Source organism: Cygnus atratus, unplaced genomic scaffold, assembly GCF_013377495.2.
Source record: "Cygnus atratus isolate AKBS03 ecotype Queensland, Australia unplaced genomic scaffold, CAtr_DNAZoo_HiC_assembly HiC_scaffold_53, whole genome shotgun sequence".
Lineage (NCBI taxonomy): Eukaryota > Metazoa > Chordata > Aves > Anseriformes > Anatidae > Cygnus > Cygnus atratus.
Genome location: NW_026110139.1, coordinates 14,800 through 29,124, shown reverse-complemented (window position 1 = coordinate 29,124; position 14,325 = coordinate 14,800). Strand labels below are relative to the sequence as shown.

The 14,325-nt window shown below is 74.2% G+C and overlaps 2 protein-coding genes across 2 annotated transcripts; one reads left to right on the top strand and one right to left on the bottom strand.

The window, feature by feature from the left end:
• The first annotated feature begins 914 nt into the window (after positions 1 to 914).
• On the top strand, positions 915 to 4,421 carry LOC118260116 (sphingomyelin phosphodiesterase 5-like). Its single transcript, XM_050716929.1, has 8 exons — positions 915 to 1,017; positions 1,296 to 2,321; positions 2,440 to 2,512; positions 2,589 to 2,729; positions 2,848 to 2,937; positions 3,123 to 3,186; positions 3,875 to 4,028; positions 4,100 to 4,421. Exons 2-8 carry the CDS (start codon positions 1,380 to 1,382, stop codon positions 4,193 to 4,195), a joined length of 1,560 nt encoding a protein of 519 aa, XP_050572886.1. The 5' UTR covers positions 915 to 1,017; positions 1,296 to 1,379; the 3' UTR covers positions 4,196 to 4,421.
• Positions 4,422 to 5,399: 978 nt separating this feature from the next.
• On the bottom strand, positions 5,400 to 13,981 carry OPLAH (5-oxoprolinase, ATP-hydrolysing). Its single transcript, XM_035570166.1, has 26 exons — positions 13,811 to 13,981; positions 12,877 to 13,068; positions 11,727 to 11,841; positions 11,532 to 11,655; positions 11,263 to 11,458; positions 11,024 to 11,189; positions 10,823 to 10,961; positions 10,551 to 10,615; positions 10,210 to 10,466; positions 10,019 to 10,131; positions 9,759 to 9,929; positions 9,541 to 9,678; positions 9,326 to 9,464; positions 9,122 to 9,234; positions 8,514 to 8,665; positions 8,173 to 8,333; positions 7,986 to 8,087; positions 7,542 to 7,716; positions 7,280 to 7,464; positions 7,081 to 7,212; positions 6,822 to 6,956; positions 6,313 to 6,462; positions 6,062 to 6,219; positions 5,834 to 5,994; positions 5,639 to 5,736; positions 5,400 to 5,552 (listed from the first exon to the last, which is right to left on the bottom strand). The coding sequence occupies exons 1-26, from the start codon at positions 13,979 to 13,981 to the stop codon at positions 5,400 to 5,402; spliced, it is 3,861 nt and encodes a 1,286-aa protein (XP_035426059.1).
• Between the last annotated feature and the right edge of the window lie 344 nt (positions 13,982 to 14,325).

Here is a 14,325-nt window from a genome sequence, read left to right as displayed (position 1 = left end):
TCCCGTCTGGGAGCGCGGCTGCGGGGCACGGCGGTGCTGGGGAACTGGTTGGGCCAGGCCGGCCGGTCCTGGTCCTGGTCCTGGTCCCGGCTGCGCACGGCTCACCTGGCCCCAGCTCACCACTGTGAGCCCAGCAGCAGCCGGTGCCCGGGGTTGGCAGCGCGGGGTCGGCAAGGGCCTGGCGGGCAGGTGAGGGGCGGCACGGGCACGGAGCAGCCTCGAGGGGCGCAGGCAGGGGCGATGCCCGGCGGGGATGCGCTGTCCCCAGGCTCCCTCTGCCCGGGGGTCTGGGGACACCGCAGCCGGGCAGAATGGTGCCAGGAGCTGCGCTGTGCCACGGCGGGCACAGAGCTGCCGGCACTCGGGCAGGGGACACCATGCCACGGCTTGGGGGGAGCCCAGCAGGGGGCTGCGAGGGCGGGGGGCTTGGGGCTGGGGTTCCCTGGCCATGAGCCGGGGGCGGCGGGGCCACGCGTGCCGTGCTGTCCCATGTGCCACCAGCCCCTGTGCCGCCCTGCGTGCCGTTGTCCCCTGTGCCGCCCTGTGTGCTGTGCCACCCCCGGTGCCATCCCCGGTGCCACCCTGCGTGCTACCCCCCCGTGCCACCCCCCCCATGTCACCGTCCCCGTGTCACCCCCGGTGCCAGCCGGGGTGCCACCGTCCCCGTGTGCCGTCCCGCGCGCCCCCATCCCCCTGTACCACTGCGGGTGCCCCCGGCCATGGCCCCCCGTGCCCCCCCGCGCCCTCTTGGATGTGGTGGCACTGGGACAGGGTCCTGCACTGGGGGTGCTGCACTGGGGCAGCCCCGCGTGGGGCCGCGGCCGGGCCGGGGACACGCGGGGCCGCGGGGGGGCTCCCCCAGCGGGGCGGGGCGGGGCGGGGGCGGGGGGGCGGGGCGGGGCGGGGCCGTCCCCGGGAAGTTCCCACGGTGGTGGCGTGGCCGGGGCCGGGGCCGGGTCGGTGCGGCGGGGGGGTCCCGGGCCCGGCCGTGCCCGGTGCAGCCGGAGAGGGGTCCTGGTCCGTACCCGGTGCGGCGGGGGGGGGGGTCCTGGTACGTGCCCCGTGCACTGGGGGGGGGTCCTGGTCTATGCCTGCTATCGGGGGGGAGGTCCTGGTCCCGTGCCCAGTGCCCCGGCGGGGGGTGGGGGGGTCCTGTTCCATACCGGTGCGTCGTGGGGGGTCCCGGTCTGTGCCCAGCGCATCGGGGGGGTGGGGGGGTCCCGGTCCTGGCCGTGCCCGGTGCCGCCGTTTCCCCGCTGCCGCCCGCAGCCCTGACCCTGCTCTCTCCCCCCCAGGCCCCGCTGTCGGCGCCGGACCCGGCCCCCCCCCCGACAGAGCAGCAGGACGCCTGCCCCGGGACCCCCCTGGTGCCCCCCGCCATGGTGCTGCGGGAGTCCCCCTTCCCCAGCCGGGCGCTGGCAGCCCTCGACGGGCTGGCGCAGGGGCTGCTCTGCCCCGGCTTCTGGGCCCTCAACCGGCTCCTGGACCTGCAGCCGACGACGGCGGAGCGGGAACGGGGCCGCCGCTGCTGCGGCTGCACCGGGCGGGCGCTGGCGGGGCTGGCGTGCACGGCGCTGCTGCTGCTCTCGCTGCCCCTGACCGCGCTGGGGCTGCTGCTGTGGCTGCCCACGCAGGCGGCGCGGCGGCCCTTTGCCTGCCATCACGCCACGACGGCCGCGGCCCCGCCGCCCTGGGACCTGCAGCAGCGCCGCAGCTTCACCTTTGTCACCGCCAACCTGTGCCTGCTGCCCAGCGGGCTGGCCAAGTTCAGCAACCTGGGCCAGACGCTGCAGCGCGCCGCCTACGCCGCCCGGCAGCTCGCCCCCGAGCCCCCCAGCGCCCGTGCCAGCCTCATCCCGCCGGGGCACGGCGAGGCCGCCGGCTACGGGGGGACCCTCTGCAGCCCACCGCGGCCCCACGGCGAGGGTGGCCCCTGGCACTACGGCAGCGTGGCGGTGGAGGTGGAGGGGGACGCGGCTGAGCACACCCCGGCAGGCACGGCCAAGCTCCTCCCGGCGGACGCGTCCCAGCACTTCCCGGCGGACCTCTCCGAGCGCTTCCCAGCAGACGCGGACTTCCTCTGCCTGCAGGAGGTGTACGACGCGGGCGCTGCTGCCCGCCTGCGCCAGCAGCTGGCCAAATCTTTCCCGCACATCGTCTACGACGTCGGGGCCCGCGGGCTGCAGGGCTGCGGGCTGAAGCTCTTCGGCAGCGGGCTCTTCCTGGCCAGCCGCTACCCGCTGCTGGCCGTGCAGTACCACTGCTACCCCAACGGCGCCCGCGAGGACGCCCTGTCCGCCAAGGGGCTGCTCTCCGTCCAGGTGACCGCAGCCCATGGCCCTGGCCCCCCCCGCCACCTCCCACCCTGCCAGGCGGGGACCAGGGATCGGTGCCGCGTCCCCTGCCTGGCCGTGCGCTGACAGCTCCGCATCCCCCCAGGTGCTGCTGGGCTGCGCGCAGGGGCAGCGCATCGTGGGGTACCTCAGCTGCACCCACCTGCAGGCACCCGCACGTGAGTGGGGGGACCGGGGGGGGACTGGGGGGGTGTGGGGGGCCGGGCTGCCCGGTGACGCTGTGTCCTCGCGCAGCCGACGCCGCCATCCGCAGCGAGCAGCTGACGCTGGGGCTGCACTGGGTGCAGCTCTTCCAGGACGCCCACGAGCAGCACGGGGACATCGTGGCCTTCGACGTCTTCTGTGGGGACCTCAACTTCGACAACTGCTCCCGAGGTGGGGACGGGGGCACGGGGTGGGGGGGCCGCAGGACGCCACCTGCGGGTGACGCGTGCTGGGCCGGGGGCTGTCGGGGCCGGTGGGGTGGCAGTGACGTGTCCCCTGCTCCCGGCAGGTGACGAGCCCAACCAGAGCCACGAGATCTTCAAGCTGTACCGGGACCCCTGCCGCGTGGGGCCCAAGCAGGATGAACCATGGGCCATGGGTAGGACCTGACTGCGACCCAGCCGCTGGTTTGTCCCCATGTGCCAGCGCTGGTCCCTCGGGCATGGCCATGGGGATGCGTCCCCACTCCCCGTCCTGTTGCTCTGCTCTGCCCCAGGCTGGCTGGGGACGTGGCACAGGGCAGCGCAGCCCCCGCTGACAGCCCTGCCCGTCCCCGTCCCGCAGGCACCCTGCTCGACTACCTGAAGATCTACGAGGAGCCCGTGTCCACCCCCGAGAACATGAAGAGGTGACAGCCGGGGGGCATGGCCAGGGGGAGGGGGGATGGCTCTGGGCACTGCGGGTCCCCAGGAGGCCACCGGCGTCCCTAGGTGGGCGATGGGGTGGAGGAAGAGGGAAGAGGGACGCCCCTGCCCAAACTGCCCTGGCCAGGGGAGGGGGCTCGATCCCAGCCACAGGGCTCCCCCCCGTGTCACTACACCCCATGTCACTGCACCCCTGCACCTGCATGTCCCCCGCCACCGCACACCCATCGCCACATCCCCATGCCGCTGTGTCCCTGTCACCGAGTCCCTGCGCCGCCACATCCTCGTGTGACCGCATCCCTGCGCCGCCACATCCTTGTGTGAACGCGTCCCCGCATCACCGTGTCCGTGCCACGTGCGCCTGTTTGACCACAGCCCCATGCTGCTGTGTCCCCGTGCCACCGCGTCCCTGTGCCACCACATCCATGTGTGAATGCATCCCGGTGCCACCGCATCCCCGTGCCACCGCATCCCAGTGCCACCGTGTCCCCGTGTCTTGCTGGACAGGATGCAGGCTCGGGTGGTGCTGTGGTGCCCGTCCCCTCCTGTGTGGGACGGTGCCCCCCACCCCAGTGCAGGACCCCAGGCCCCCCACGGCCCCCTGTGCAGGACCCTGTCCCCCCCCCCCGGTGCGGGACCCTGGGGGCTCCCCTCACCCCCGTGCCCCCCCAGGACGCTCTCGCAGCCCGGGGGCCGGCGGCAGTTCCTGGCGGGCCCCATCCTGTCCAGTGGGCAGCTCGACCCCGAGGCCGGTGACGCCTGGCAGGGGCGGCGCGTGGACTACGTGCTGTACCGGCTGCACCGCGACGACCGGCAGCTGCGTGAGGTGAGTGCCAGAGGGACGGGGCTGGGGGGTGCCGCGGGCACCCCCCCCAACATCCACTGCTCTCCCTGCAGGAGGTGGAGGGCATCTCCTTCATCACCCAGCTGGCCTCGCGCTCCGACCACCTGCCTGTGGCGCTGCGCCTCGCCGTGGGCCCCGCAGCCCCCTGAGCACCGGCAGGGGCACGCAGCCTGGGGGGGGGGGGCATGCAGCCTGGGTGGCAGCCGGAGCCGTGCCCCCCTCCCTGCAGCTCGAGTGCGGCCAGGGGCCTTGCCATGCACAAGGGGGTGCCGGCACCCACAGGGCTCCTGGGCCACATCCGTGGGGCTGGGGGCTGCCGTGGGGCAGCACAGCCCCATGTGTGTGAGCCTGGGCTGGGGGGGGGGGGCAGCCACCCCACCCCCCCCATGTTTTTTTTTTTTTTAATCAACTGGAGAGAAATAAAAGCGATGTGGGCAGCGGGGCCGTGCGCGGAGGGGATGCAGACAGTTGGGGAGGGGGCGCAGAGGGGCCGCGGGGCCAGCCTGGGGGGCATGGGACCAGGCAGGGCCCCCTGGGGGACATGTGCAGGTTGTGCCCCCCCACCATTGTACAATCGCCCCCATTGTGCCACCCCCCCCCCCCCACTGCATTGTCCCCAGCCCCAAGGGCCACAAAGAGCCCTTGGGGCTCACCAGGTGGGGGGACACTCGGCACTCGGGGTCTGCGCCATGGGGACGGCTCCGCGGGGCCCCCGCCACACGCTGCCACGCCGGGGTGGCCGAAAGGCTCCTTTATTCGAAGGCACTGAGCTGGTGGGGAGCAGGGAGGAGCTGGTGCTGTGGGGCTGAGCCCTGGGGGGCACGGGCAGGGGTCCTGGGGCTGCGTGGGGGCCGGGGGGCGGTGAGGCGCAAGCGTGGGGGCACGGAGGCGGTGTGGAGGGACACGGGGGGAGAGGCTGCCCCACAGCGGGATCCTGAGCCTTGCCCCGCAGCGGGGGGACCCTCCGGTCCCCTCTGCCTTGGAGTGGGGGGCAGAGGCCAGGGGACGCCCCTGGGAGTGTGCAGAGCTGGGACCGGGGGGGCTGCCCCAGGGAGTGTGCGTATGGGGATGGGGGGCTGCCCCCCGGGGTGTGCGTACGTGGGGACACGGGGCTGCCCTCGGACTGTGCGTACCTGGTCCCGGGGGGCTGCCCCCCGGGGTGTGCGTGTGTGGGGCTGGGGGCTGCTCCTCGGCGGGGGTGTACCAGGGGCTGGGGCTGCCCCACGGGGTGAGCGTACCTGGCCTTGGGGCTGCCCCACGGGGTCTGCCTACCTAGGGTGGGGGCTGCCCCATGGGGCACGCGTAGCTGAGGCTGGGGCTGCCCCACGGCCCCCGGCTCGGGGCCCAGGGCCCTCACACGGCCTCCTGCGCCCGCCGGTACTCGAAGAGGCTCCCGCGCTCCGCAAAGCTCCGGGGAGCCGGCGGCTCCGCACCATCCTCGGCGTCCCCGGCACCCCCAGGGGGCCCGAAGCCACCCCCACCGGGGGTCTGCAGGCAGAAGACGTCCTGCGGAAGGGAGAGGAGGCAGGCGGTCATGGGAGGGAGGGGACGGACAAGGGGCACAAGGGCCTGGGGGGGCACACGCATCTCACCCCCGGCTGCACCGGCACCGATGTCTTGGCGCCCAGGTTGATGGCTCGCCCGTCGCGGCGCAGCAGCAGGTTGAGGCCCAGGGCGCCGGGGCTGCCGCCTGCCGGGGACAAGGGGGTGAGCGGGGCGCCGTGGGGCACACCGTGGGGCACGCCGTGGGGCACGCCGTGGGGCACGCCGTGGGGCGCAGGGCTCACCTCGCAGGCCGTAGGGCTGGATGGCGCGGCGCTCGCTCAGCACCGACAGCACCATGTCCTGGCGGAAGAGCAGCTCCCGGCACACGCCGTCGCCCCCCCGGAAGCGCCCGGCACCCCCCGAGCCGCAGCGCAGCTCGAAGCGCTGCAGGACCACGGGGTACCTGGGGGGGCGCGTGGTCAGGCGGCGCAGGACCGAGCGCGGCCCCCCCCCCCCGGCCCTGCACCCACCGCTGCTCCAGGACCTCGGGGTCGGTGATGCGCGTGTTGGTCATGTGCGTGTGCACCCCGCTGCGGCCGTGCCAGCGGGGACCAGCCCCCGCGCCCCCCGCCACCGTCTCGTAGTAGCCCACGCGTTCGTTCCCGAAGGTGACGTTGTTCATGCAGCCCTGGGGAGAGGTGCCATGGGAAGGGGCACACCCCCCCCCCCCCCCCCAGCTGCCGGGTCTGGCCCCGCGCCCCCTCCCCGGCCCCTGCCCTACCTGGGAGGCAGCGCAGACCCCGAAAGCCTTGAAGATGACGTCCACCACCCGCTGCGAGGTCAGCACGTTGCCCCCCACCACGGCGGCATCGGGCGAGGGGTCCAGGATGGAGCCCTTGGGGATGACGACGTGCACGGGGGCCAGGCAGCCCTGGGGGGGGGGTTGGGGAAGGGGAGAGACACAGCTGGGGGTGAACACCCAGTCCCATGGCTCCACCTGCCTGCAGAGCGGGGCCCCCAAAAGCCCCTGCCCCAAGAAACAAGGTCCCAGGACCCCCTACCCAAATGTCCCTCATCCCCCAGGGCTCTGCCCTGCTCCTGTGGGCAGCCCAGTGGTCCCGGTGCCCAGGGGTCCCTATGTGCTCAGGGGTCCCAATGTGACCAGGTATCCCCAAGACGGGAGTCCCTATGTGACCGGGTGTCCCCACGCCGGGGGTCCTGGTGCTTGGGGGTCCCTATGTGACTGGGTGTCCCCACGCCGGGGGTCCCGGTGCTGGCCGCGGTGCCCACCTGGTTGAGCGGGATGTCCTGCCCCACCATGCAGCGCAGGCAGTAGATGAGGGCCGAGAGCGTGATGGCGCGGGGCGCGTTGCAGTTCCCGTACACCTCGTGCCCGGAGCCCGAGAAATCGAACACGGCGCTGCCCTGCACGGACAGGGTGGGGGACACGGGGTGGGGGACATGGGGTGGGGGACACGGGGTGGGACGTGGCAGGACACAGTGGGACGCGGGGGGACGCTGCCTCCCGGCCCCGCCACCCTGTGCGCACCTCCTGGGGGTCCACCTGCACCCGCAGCCGGATGGGGGAGCCGTCGTCCATGCGGTCCTCAGCCTCCACGGCTGCGCCCCAGCGGGCGGCGAAGCCCCTCAGCATCTCGCGCACGGCCAGCTCCGCGTTGGCCTGGGGACGGGGACAACGTCAGGAACGGGGTGGCAGCAGCGGTGCGGGGAGGGGGCGCGGGCCCTACCTGGATGTGGCCCATGTACGCCTGCACCACGCCGAGGCCGTAGAGGCCGATGAGCTCGGCCACCAGCTGGATGCCCTTCTGGTTGGCAGCCACCTGCGCCCGCAGGTCCGAGAGGTTGTCCTGCAGGTTGCGGGTCCCGCTGCAGCCCGCCACGCGGCCCGGCGCCATCAGGGCCTCAGTCACCGCTGCGGGGACGGGTGAGCAGTGGTGGGGCGGTGGCGATGGCGCCCGTCCCCGTCCCCGCACCCCGCCGGACACCCACCTTCCTCCTGGAAGACGCCGTCCTTCACCAGCTTGAAGGAGACGAAGACGGCCCCCTCCTCGTGCAGCGCCTTGGAGTGGGGGGGCATGGAGCCGGGCGTGATGCCCCCGATGTCCGCGTGGTGCCCGCGGCTGGCCACGAAGAAGACGGGCTTGGGGACGCCGGGCCAGAAGACCTGCGGAGGGGCTGGCGCTGAGCCTGGCGCCCAGGGTGTCCCCAGGGTGTCCCCAGTGCGTCCCTAGGGTGTCCCCGGGGTGTCCCTGGGGTGTCCCCAGGGTGTCCCTGTGGTGGCCAAGGGGTGTCCATGGTGGCCCATCACCATCTCCATGATGTTCTGGGGCTGTCCGTGGGGTGCCCATGGGGCCACCTCCAGGGTGTCTGTGGGGTGCCCCTGGGGAGCCCCCCAGTGCCCCCACCCCGCGTGTCCCCGGGTGCCGCACTCACGGGGGTGATGACGGTCAGGTCGGGCAGGTGGCTGCCCCCGGCGCAGGGGTGGTTGCTCAGGAGCACGTCCCCCTCCCGCAGGTCGTCCCCCAGCCTGCGGATCTGCGATGGCAGTGGGCAGGGGGGCTCAGCCCCACGGGGGTTGTGGAGGGGCCTGGGGGGGGTGGAGCGCGAGGCACCCCCTTACCTGGAACTGGACGGTCTCCTGCATGGCGCCCAGGTGCACGGGGATGTGGGGGGCGTTGGACACCAGCCCCCCGTCCGGCCCAAAAAGGGCGCAGGAGAAGTCCAGGCGCTCCTTGATGTTGGTGGAGATGGCCGTGCGCTGCAGGATCCGGCCCATCTGCTCTGCGGGGGCACCGAGGGGCCGGGAGGGCCCTGAGCGGGGGGCGCAGGCCCCCAGCAGCCCCCCCAGCAGCCCCCCAGCTGCACCGGAGCCGTCCCCGAGCCCCGCTGTCGCCTCCCTGTCCCCACCAGATGCATTTTACCCCCCCCGGACGAGCCCCCCGCCCCAGTGGCTGTGCCCACCTGCGATGCTCATGAAGCGGTGGGAGAAGATGGAGAGCTGCACGGGGTCGAGCTGCGTGCCCACGGCGCTCGGCCGCCCCGAGCCCACGGCGATGCAGACGTCGCCGAGCTCCGTCAGGCTGGCGGTGCAGCCCGGCTCCACCAGGATGGTGCTGGGGGCGGGGGGGGGGATGGCGTGGGGGGCTGGCCCTGGCCCCACAGTGAGGGGCAGCACGGAGCCGTGCCCAAAATGGGGACAGGGCTGGCTCGCTTCCACTCCTTGGCCCCACAGGGAGGGAACCCTGGCGTCCGGGTCCCCATGGTCCACGCAGAATCCCATCCTGGGGTCCCACCAGCACCCTGGGGTCCCACCGGCTCCACAGGCCCCCTCCCCTGCTCTCTGGGGACCCTCCTCCAGCACCCTGGGGTCCCCACCAGCTCTCCAGGGACCCCACCAGCTCTCCAAGGTCCCTGCCAGCATCCTGATGTCCCTCCGGCCATCTCAGATCCCCCCAGCCCCCTCAGGTCCCCCCCAGCTCCCCAGGATCCCTGCCACCTCCCCCGGGTCCCTGCCACCTCCCCCGGGTCCCCGCCAGCCCCCCGGGATCCCCCCAGCCCCCATCTCCTGCCTGTTCTTGTCGATGATGATGGCAGGGCCGGGGATAGAGTGGTCGCAGGAGAGCTGCTCCAGCAGGAACACCGGCGTCTCCAGGTACCCCTCCTCGAAGTAGCACCGCGTCACCTGCGGGGCCGGCGCAGCTCCAGTCCCACCGAGCCCCCCCTCACCCAGAGCCCCACGGGGGGCCGGGGCCGGACCCCGCACCCCCTCTCACCGCCTCCACACGCGGCGGCTCCCCGCTGGGTGCCAGCGGGCTCTCGCAGCTGATGCTGGTGCTGCCGGTGCCGCGCACCCGCACGTCATCCACCACCACGGCGCGGTCGGGGATGGTGAAGCCAAACTCCGTCCTGTACCTGTGGCATGGGGAGGGGGTGAGCGTGGCCGGGTGGGGGATCCCCCCCCGAACTGGGGGTGCCAGTAGGGACGCACCGGCTGGTGAAGGCGGTGGCGAAGTCCCCGGCACGGCAGGAGCGGGGGGTCGGGGGGTGCCCCTTGGCCGAGCACATCAGGGCGCAGTCGGTGCGCTCGTAGCGCAGGTGCAGGAACGCCTCGGTCCGGATCTGGTCGCTGCGGGGCCGGGAAGGGGTCAGTGGGCTGGGAGGGGGGACACACGACATGGTGGGGGCGCGTTGGGGACCACCCCTCACCTGGAGAAGCCCTGGGCTGCCAGCGCCTGCCGGCACTCCTGCTCCAGCGCGGCGATGCGCTCGTCCAGCTGGGCGAAGGCGGCTGGCTCGTAGCGGAGGGCGCACGGCACCTGCGCCTCGTGCACCACGTCTGCCAGCGCCATCCCGTACGCCGACAGCACCCCGCTGTACCTGCGGGCACCCAGCGCCGGCGGCAGCTTCAGCGCCCACCCCGCACCCCCAGACCGGGCTGGGGGACCCCGTCCTAGCCCCCCGCGTACTTGTGGATGAAAACCTTCTTCATGCCCAGGGCACGGGCGATGGCGCAGGCGTGCTGTCCCCCCGCGCCCCCAAAGCAGGCCAGCACGTGGCGGGAGGTGTCATGGCCTCGCGCCTGTTTTGGGGGAGAAAACGGTGATTTGGCACCAGCAGGAATGGAGATGGAGGGACCCCCCTGCGGCACGGCACTCACCTGCGTCAGGGCGCGGATGGGCCGGCACATGGCCTCGTTGGCCACGCGGATGAAGCCCATGGCCACCTCCTCCACCGACATCGGCTGCTGGCCGGGCGCGCCGGCGCCCACCCGGGCGGCCAGGCCCTGCAGCGCCCGCAGCGCGGCCTCGCGGCACAGCGGCTGGTCCTCGCCCGGCCCGAAGATGCGGGGGAAGAACTCGGGCAGCAGGCGGCCCAGGCACAGGTTGGCGTCGGTGACGGTCGGCGGCCCCCCCTGCGTGAGGGGATGGGATGGGGATGGGGACGGTGAGGGCGGCCCCACGGTATGGCCCCCACTGCCCCGTGTCCCCCGCTCACCCTTCCGGTAGCAGGCGGGGCCGGGGTGGGCACCGGCTGACTCGGGGCCGACCACAAAGAGCCCGGACCTGGAGGGGGAGACAGCGGCGTGGGGAGGGGGACCCCCCAATCCCATCCCACCCTGCCCCATCCCACCCCGCCCCGCCCCACCCCGCCCCACCCCATCCCATCCCCATCCTGTCCCCACCCCACCCCACCCCATCCCCATCCCATCCCATCCCACCCCACCCCACCTCATCCCGTCCCCATCCCACCCCACCCCACCCCATCCCCACCTGAAGAACAGCATGGAGCCCCCCCCGGCCGCCACCGTGTTGATGTCGAGCTGCGGTGCCTGGATGCTGACGCCGGCCGTGGTGGCCTCGAAGACGTGCTCGTACTCCCCGGCGTAGCGGCTCACGTCCGTCGAGGTGCCTGGGGAGCGCGGCTCAGCCCCGGCCCCGCGCCCCCCGCACCCGGCCCCCAGCCCCACTCACCCCCCATGTCGAAGCCGATGACGGGCTGCCCGTCCTGGTGCCGGTACGTGGTGACGGCGTAGCCCACCACACCGCCCGCAGGCCCCGACAGCACGGCGCGGGCACCGCTGAAGTGCTGCATGGGTGTCAGGCCGCCGTCGGAGCGCATGAAGAGCACCGGGACGCCCTGGGGGCGGGCAGGCGGTGGGGTGAGTTATGGGGCCGGGCACCCCCTACCCCTGCACCCAGCCCCAACTCACCTGCAGCCGCTCGGCGAAGCCGGCGCAGAAGCCGTCGAGGTACCGGCGGATGCAGGGCGTGAGGTAGGCGTCGGCGCACGCCGTGTGCCCCCGCGGCACCGCCCGCGCCATCGCCGTCACCGCCGAGGACAGGGACACGTGCTGGAAGCCCAGCTCCCGCGCCAAGGCCCCCACCTGCTCCTCGTGGCCCGGCCAGCTGCCGGCGAGAGGGGACGGGGTGGGACGGGGTCCCCGTGTCACCCAGTGCCCCCCGTCCCACGGGCACTCACGCGTAGGAGTGCAGCAGCAGCACGGCCAGGCTGCGGATGCCGCGTGCCAGCACCCGCTCCAGCTCCCGCCGCAGCGCCGTCAGGTCCAGGGGCCGCCACAGCAGCAGGGTGTCCCCGGTGCAGCCTGGGGACAGGCGGGCATCCGGGGGGGCTCGGCATCGCGGCCCCCCCCGGTGTTCCCGGCCCAGCACCCACCTGCCAGCCGCGGCAGCGCCTCGGAGCCGGGCAGGCGGCAGCCAGGCTGCTGCGGGATGAGCCGCTCGTCCACCTCGATCACCTCCTCGTACAGCGCCGCGGGCATCGCCGCCTCCTGCGCCGCGACACCGGGCTGCGGGCGGGCGGCACCGGGCGGGCACGGGGGGGCCCTGCCACGGACACGGCTCCGGGGCGTTGGGGCCGGCGGTGGCCGTGGGGTGGGAGTGCCCGCGCCGGCCGTGACCGTGACCGCGAGCGCCGGCGGCGTGGGGAGGGGGGGGGCGGGCGCTGGCTCGGGGCCGGGGCTGGCGCGGGGCCGCGCTGGGGCCCAGCGGCGCTGGCGGGACGCGGCCACGCAGAGCCGGGGCCTTCAAGGACGTCTGCGCCGGGCAGAGGACGCGGCGCCGCGTGGGCGCGGGGTGTGCGGGGAGGCGGCAGCACGAGCACCGGCCGGGACGGTGACCGGGACACGGCACCGCCAGCACGGGCAGCGAGGGACACGGGGACACGGCGCGGGTGGCGAGGCCGTGCCACCCAGCCCGGATGCTGAGGGTCACAGGGACGCGGTGCCGGGAGCCCCGAGGGCGTGGGGCACTGCGACACGCTGCCCGGAGCACGGACAGCGCGGGCAGCAGGGACCTGCCACCCCGATCCCGGTGCAGGTGACGGGGACACGGCACCCAGATCCTGGTGCAGGTGACGGGGACACAGCACCCCGACTGCAGCGTGGGTTATGGGGACACAGCACCCCAATCCCGGTGCAGGTGACAGGGACACGGCACCCAGATCCTGGTGCAGGTGACGGGGACACGGCACCCTGGCCCCGGTGCAGGAGATGGGGACACAGCACCCCGATCCCAGTGCAGGTGACAGGGACACGGCACCCCGATCCCAGTGCAGGTGATAAGGACGCGCCACCCTGATCCCGGTGCAGGTGGTGGTGACACAGCACCCTGATCCCAGTGTGGGTGACGGGGACACGGCACCCCGATCCCGGTGCAGGGGATGGGGACATGCTACCTGGACCCTGGTGCAGGAGATGGGGACACGCCACCCGATCCCAGTGCAGGTGACAGGGACACGCCACCCCGATCCCGCTGCAGGTGACGGGGACACACCGCCCCGATCCCGGCGCGGCGCCGCCTCTCACCAGGTCGAAGATGCGCGGGCGCGCCTGGGTGCCGATGTGCAGGAGGTCGCGGAAGCCGCGGGTGACGAGCAGGGCCACGCGCTCGCCCCGGCGCTCCAGCAGCGCGTTGGTGGCCACCGTGGTGCCCATGCGGATCCACTCGATGCGGGACGTGTCCAGCGGGCGCTCGCGTGGCACCGGCACCCCGCTCTCCTGCCACGGCCCCGCCTCAGCCCCGCGGCCCCGAGGACGCGGCTCAGCCCCGCGGGGGTGCGGGGTGGGGGTCCCAGCACCCCACCGCCCCCGGGGACACGGACTGGGGGTCCCACCACTCCCAGGGGTGCCGAACGGGGGGGGGGGGGTTCCACCACCCCCGGGGACATGGAGAGGGGGTCCCACCGCTCCTGGGGGTGCAGAGCTGGGGGTCCCGCCGCCCCCCTGCCCCTGGGGACATGGAGTGGGGGTCCCACCGCCCCCAGGGGTGCGGAGCAGGGGTCCCACTGCCCCCCTGCCCCCAGGGGTGCAAAGTGGGGGTCCCATCAGCCCACCACACCTGTGGACATGAAGTGGGGGTCCTACCACCCCAGGGGGCAGGAGTGGGGGTCCCACCGCCCCCAGGGATGCAGAGCGAGGGTCCCACCGCCCCACCACCCCACCGGGCATGGAGCAGGGGTCCCGCCACCCCACCGCCCCCCAGCAGCCACCCTGGCACTGGGGGGGACACGGGACCAGTGCAGGGAGTGGGGTCCAGCACCGGGGGACCACGAGGAGGGAGCTGGGAGGGTCCCGGTGGGTGTCCTGGGGGGACGGCCCGAGGGTGTCCCCGGGAGAGTCCTCAGGTCCCCGGGGGATCCCACGGGGAGGGACCTGTGGGGGTGCCGGTGCTGCCGGGAGGGGTCCCCCCCCCGCCCGGTGCCGGGGCTGCGGGGGTCCCGGGGCGGGCGCGGCGCCGCACCTCCTGCAGGACGCGGCGGATGCCCTCGGTGGGGGCGTCGCCGTAGCTCGGGTCCTCGGAGAGCAGCTTCAGGACGCGGACGCGGCCGCCGGGGCAGCGGGCGAAGACGTCGGTGAAGGTGCCGCCGCGGTCGATGGCGAACTGGAACCCGGCGGGGACCGGCGCCGCCATGGCGGGGCGGTCCTGCCCGGTACTGCTCGGTCCTGCCCGGTCCGGCCCGGTACTGCCCGGTCCGGTCTGGTCGTGCCCGGTACGGCCCGGTACTGCCCGGTGCGGTCCGGTACGGCCCGGTCCGGTCCGGTACTGCCCGGTACTGCCCGGTCTGGTACTACCTGGTCCGGTCCGGTACTGCCCGGTGCTGCCCGGTACGGCCCGGTCTGGTCTGGTACTGCCCGGTGCTGCCCGGTGCTGTCCGGTACGGCCCGGCGCGGTCCGGTCCGGTCCGGTACTGCCCGGTCCGGTACTGCCCGGTACCACCCGGTACTGTCCGGTACTACCTGGTCCGGTCCGGTCCC

Coding starts and splice junctions, on each gene's coding strand:
- LOC118260116 (XM_050716929.1), top strand. CDS start 1,380: ATGGTGCTGCGGGAGTCCCCCTTCCCCAGCCGGGCGCTGGCAGCCCTC. Junction 2,938..3,122: donor GGATGAACCATGGGCCATGG/GTAGGACCTGAC, acceptor CCCGTCCCGCAG/GCACCCTGCTCGACTACCTG. Junction 4,029..4,099: donor ACGACCGGCAGCTGCGTGAG/GTGAGTGCCAGA, acceptor CTCTCCCTGCAG/GAGGTGGAGGGCATCTCCTT.
- OPLAH (XM_035570166.1), bottom strand. CDS start 13,981: ATGGCGGCGCCGGTCCCCGCCGGGTTCCAGTTCGCCATCGACCGCGGC. Junction 9,930..10,018: donor AAGAAGGTTTTCATCCACAA/GTACGCGGGGGG, acceptor GGGTGCCCGCAG/GTACAGCGGGGTGCTGTCGG. Junction 5,995..6,061: donor CCCGAGGTCCTGGAGCAGCG/GTGGGTGCAGGG, acceptor GCGCCCCCCCAG/GTACCCCGTGGTCCTGCAGC.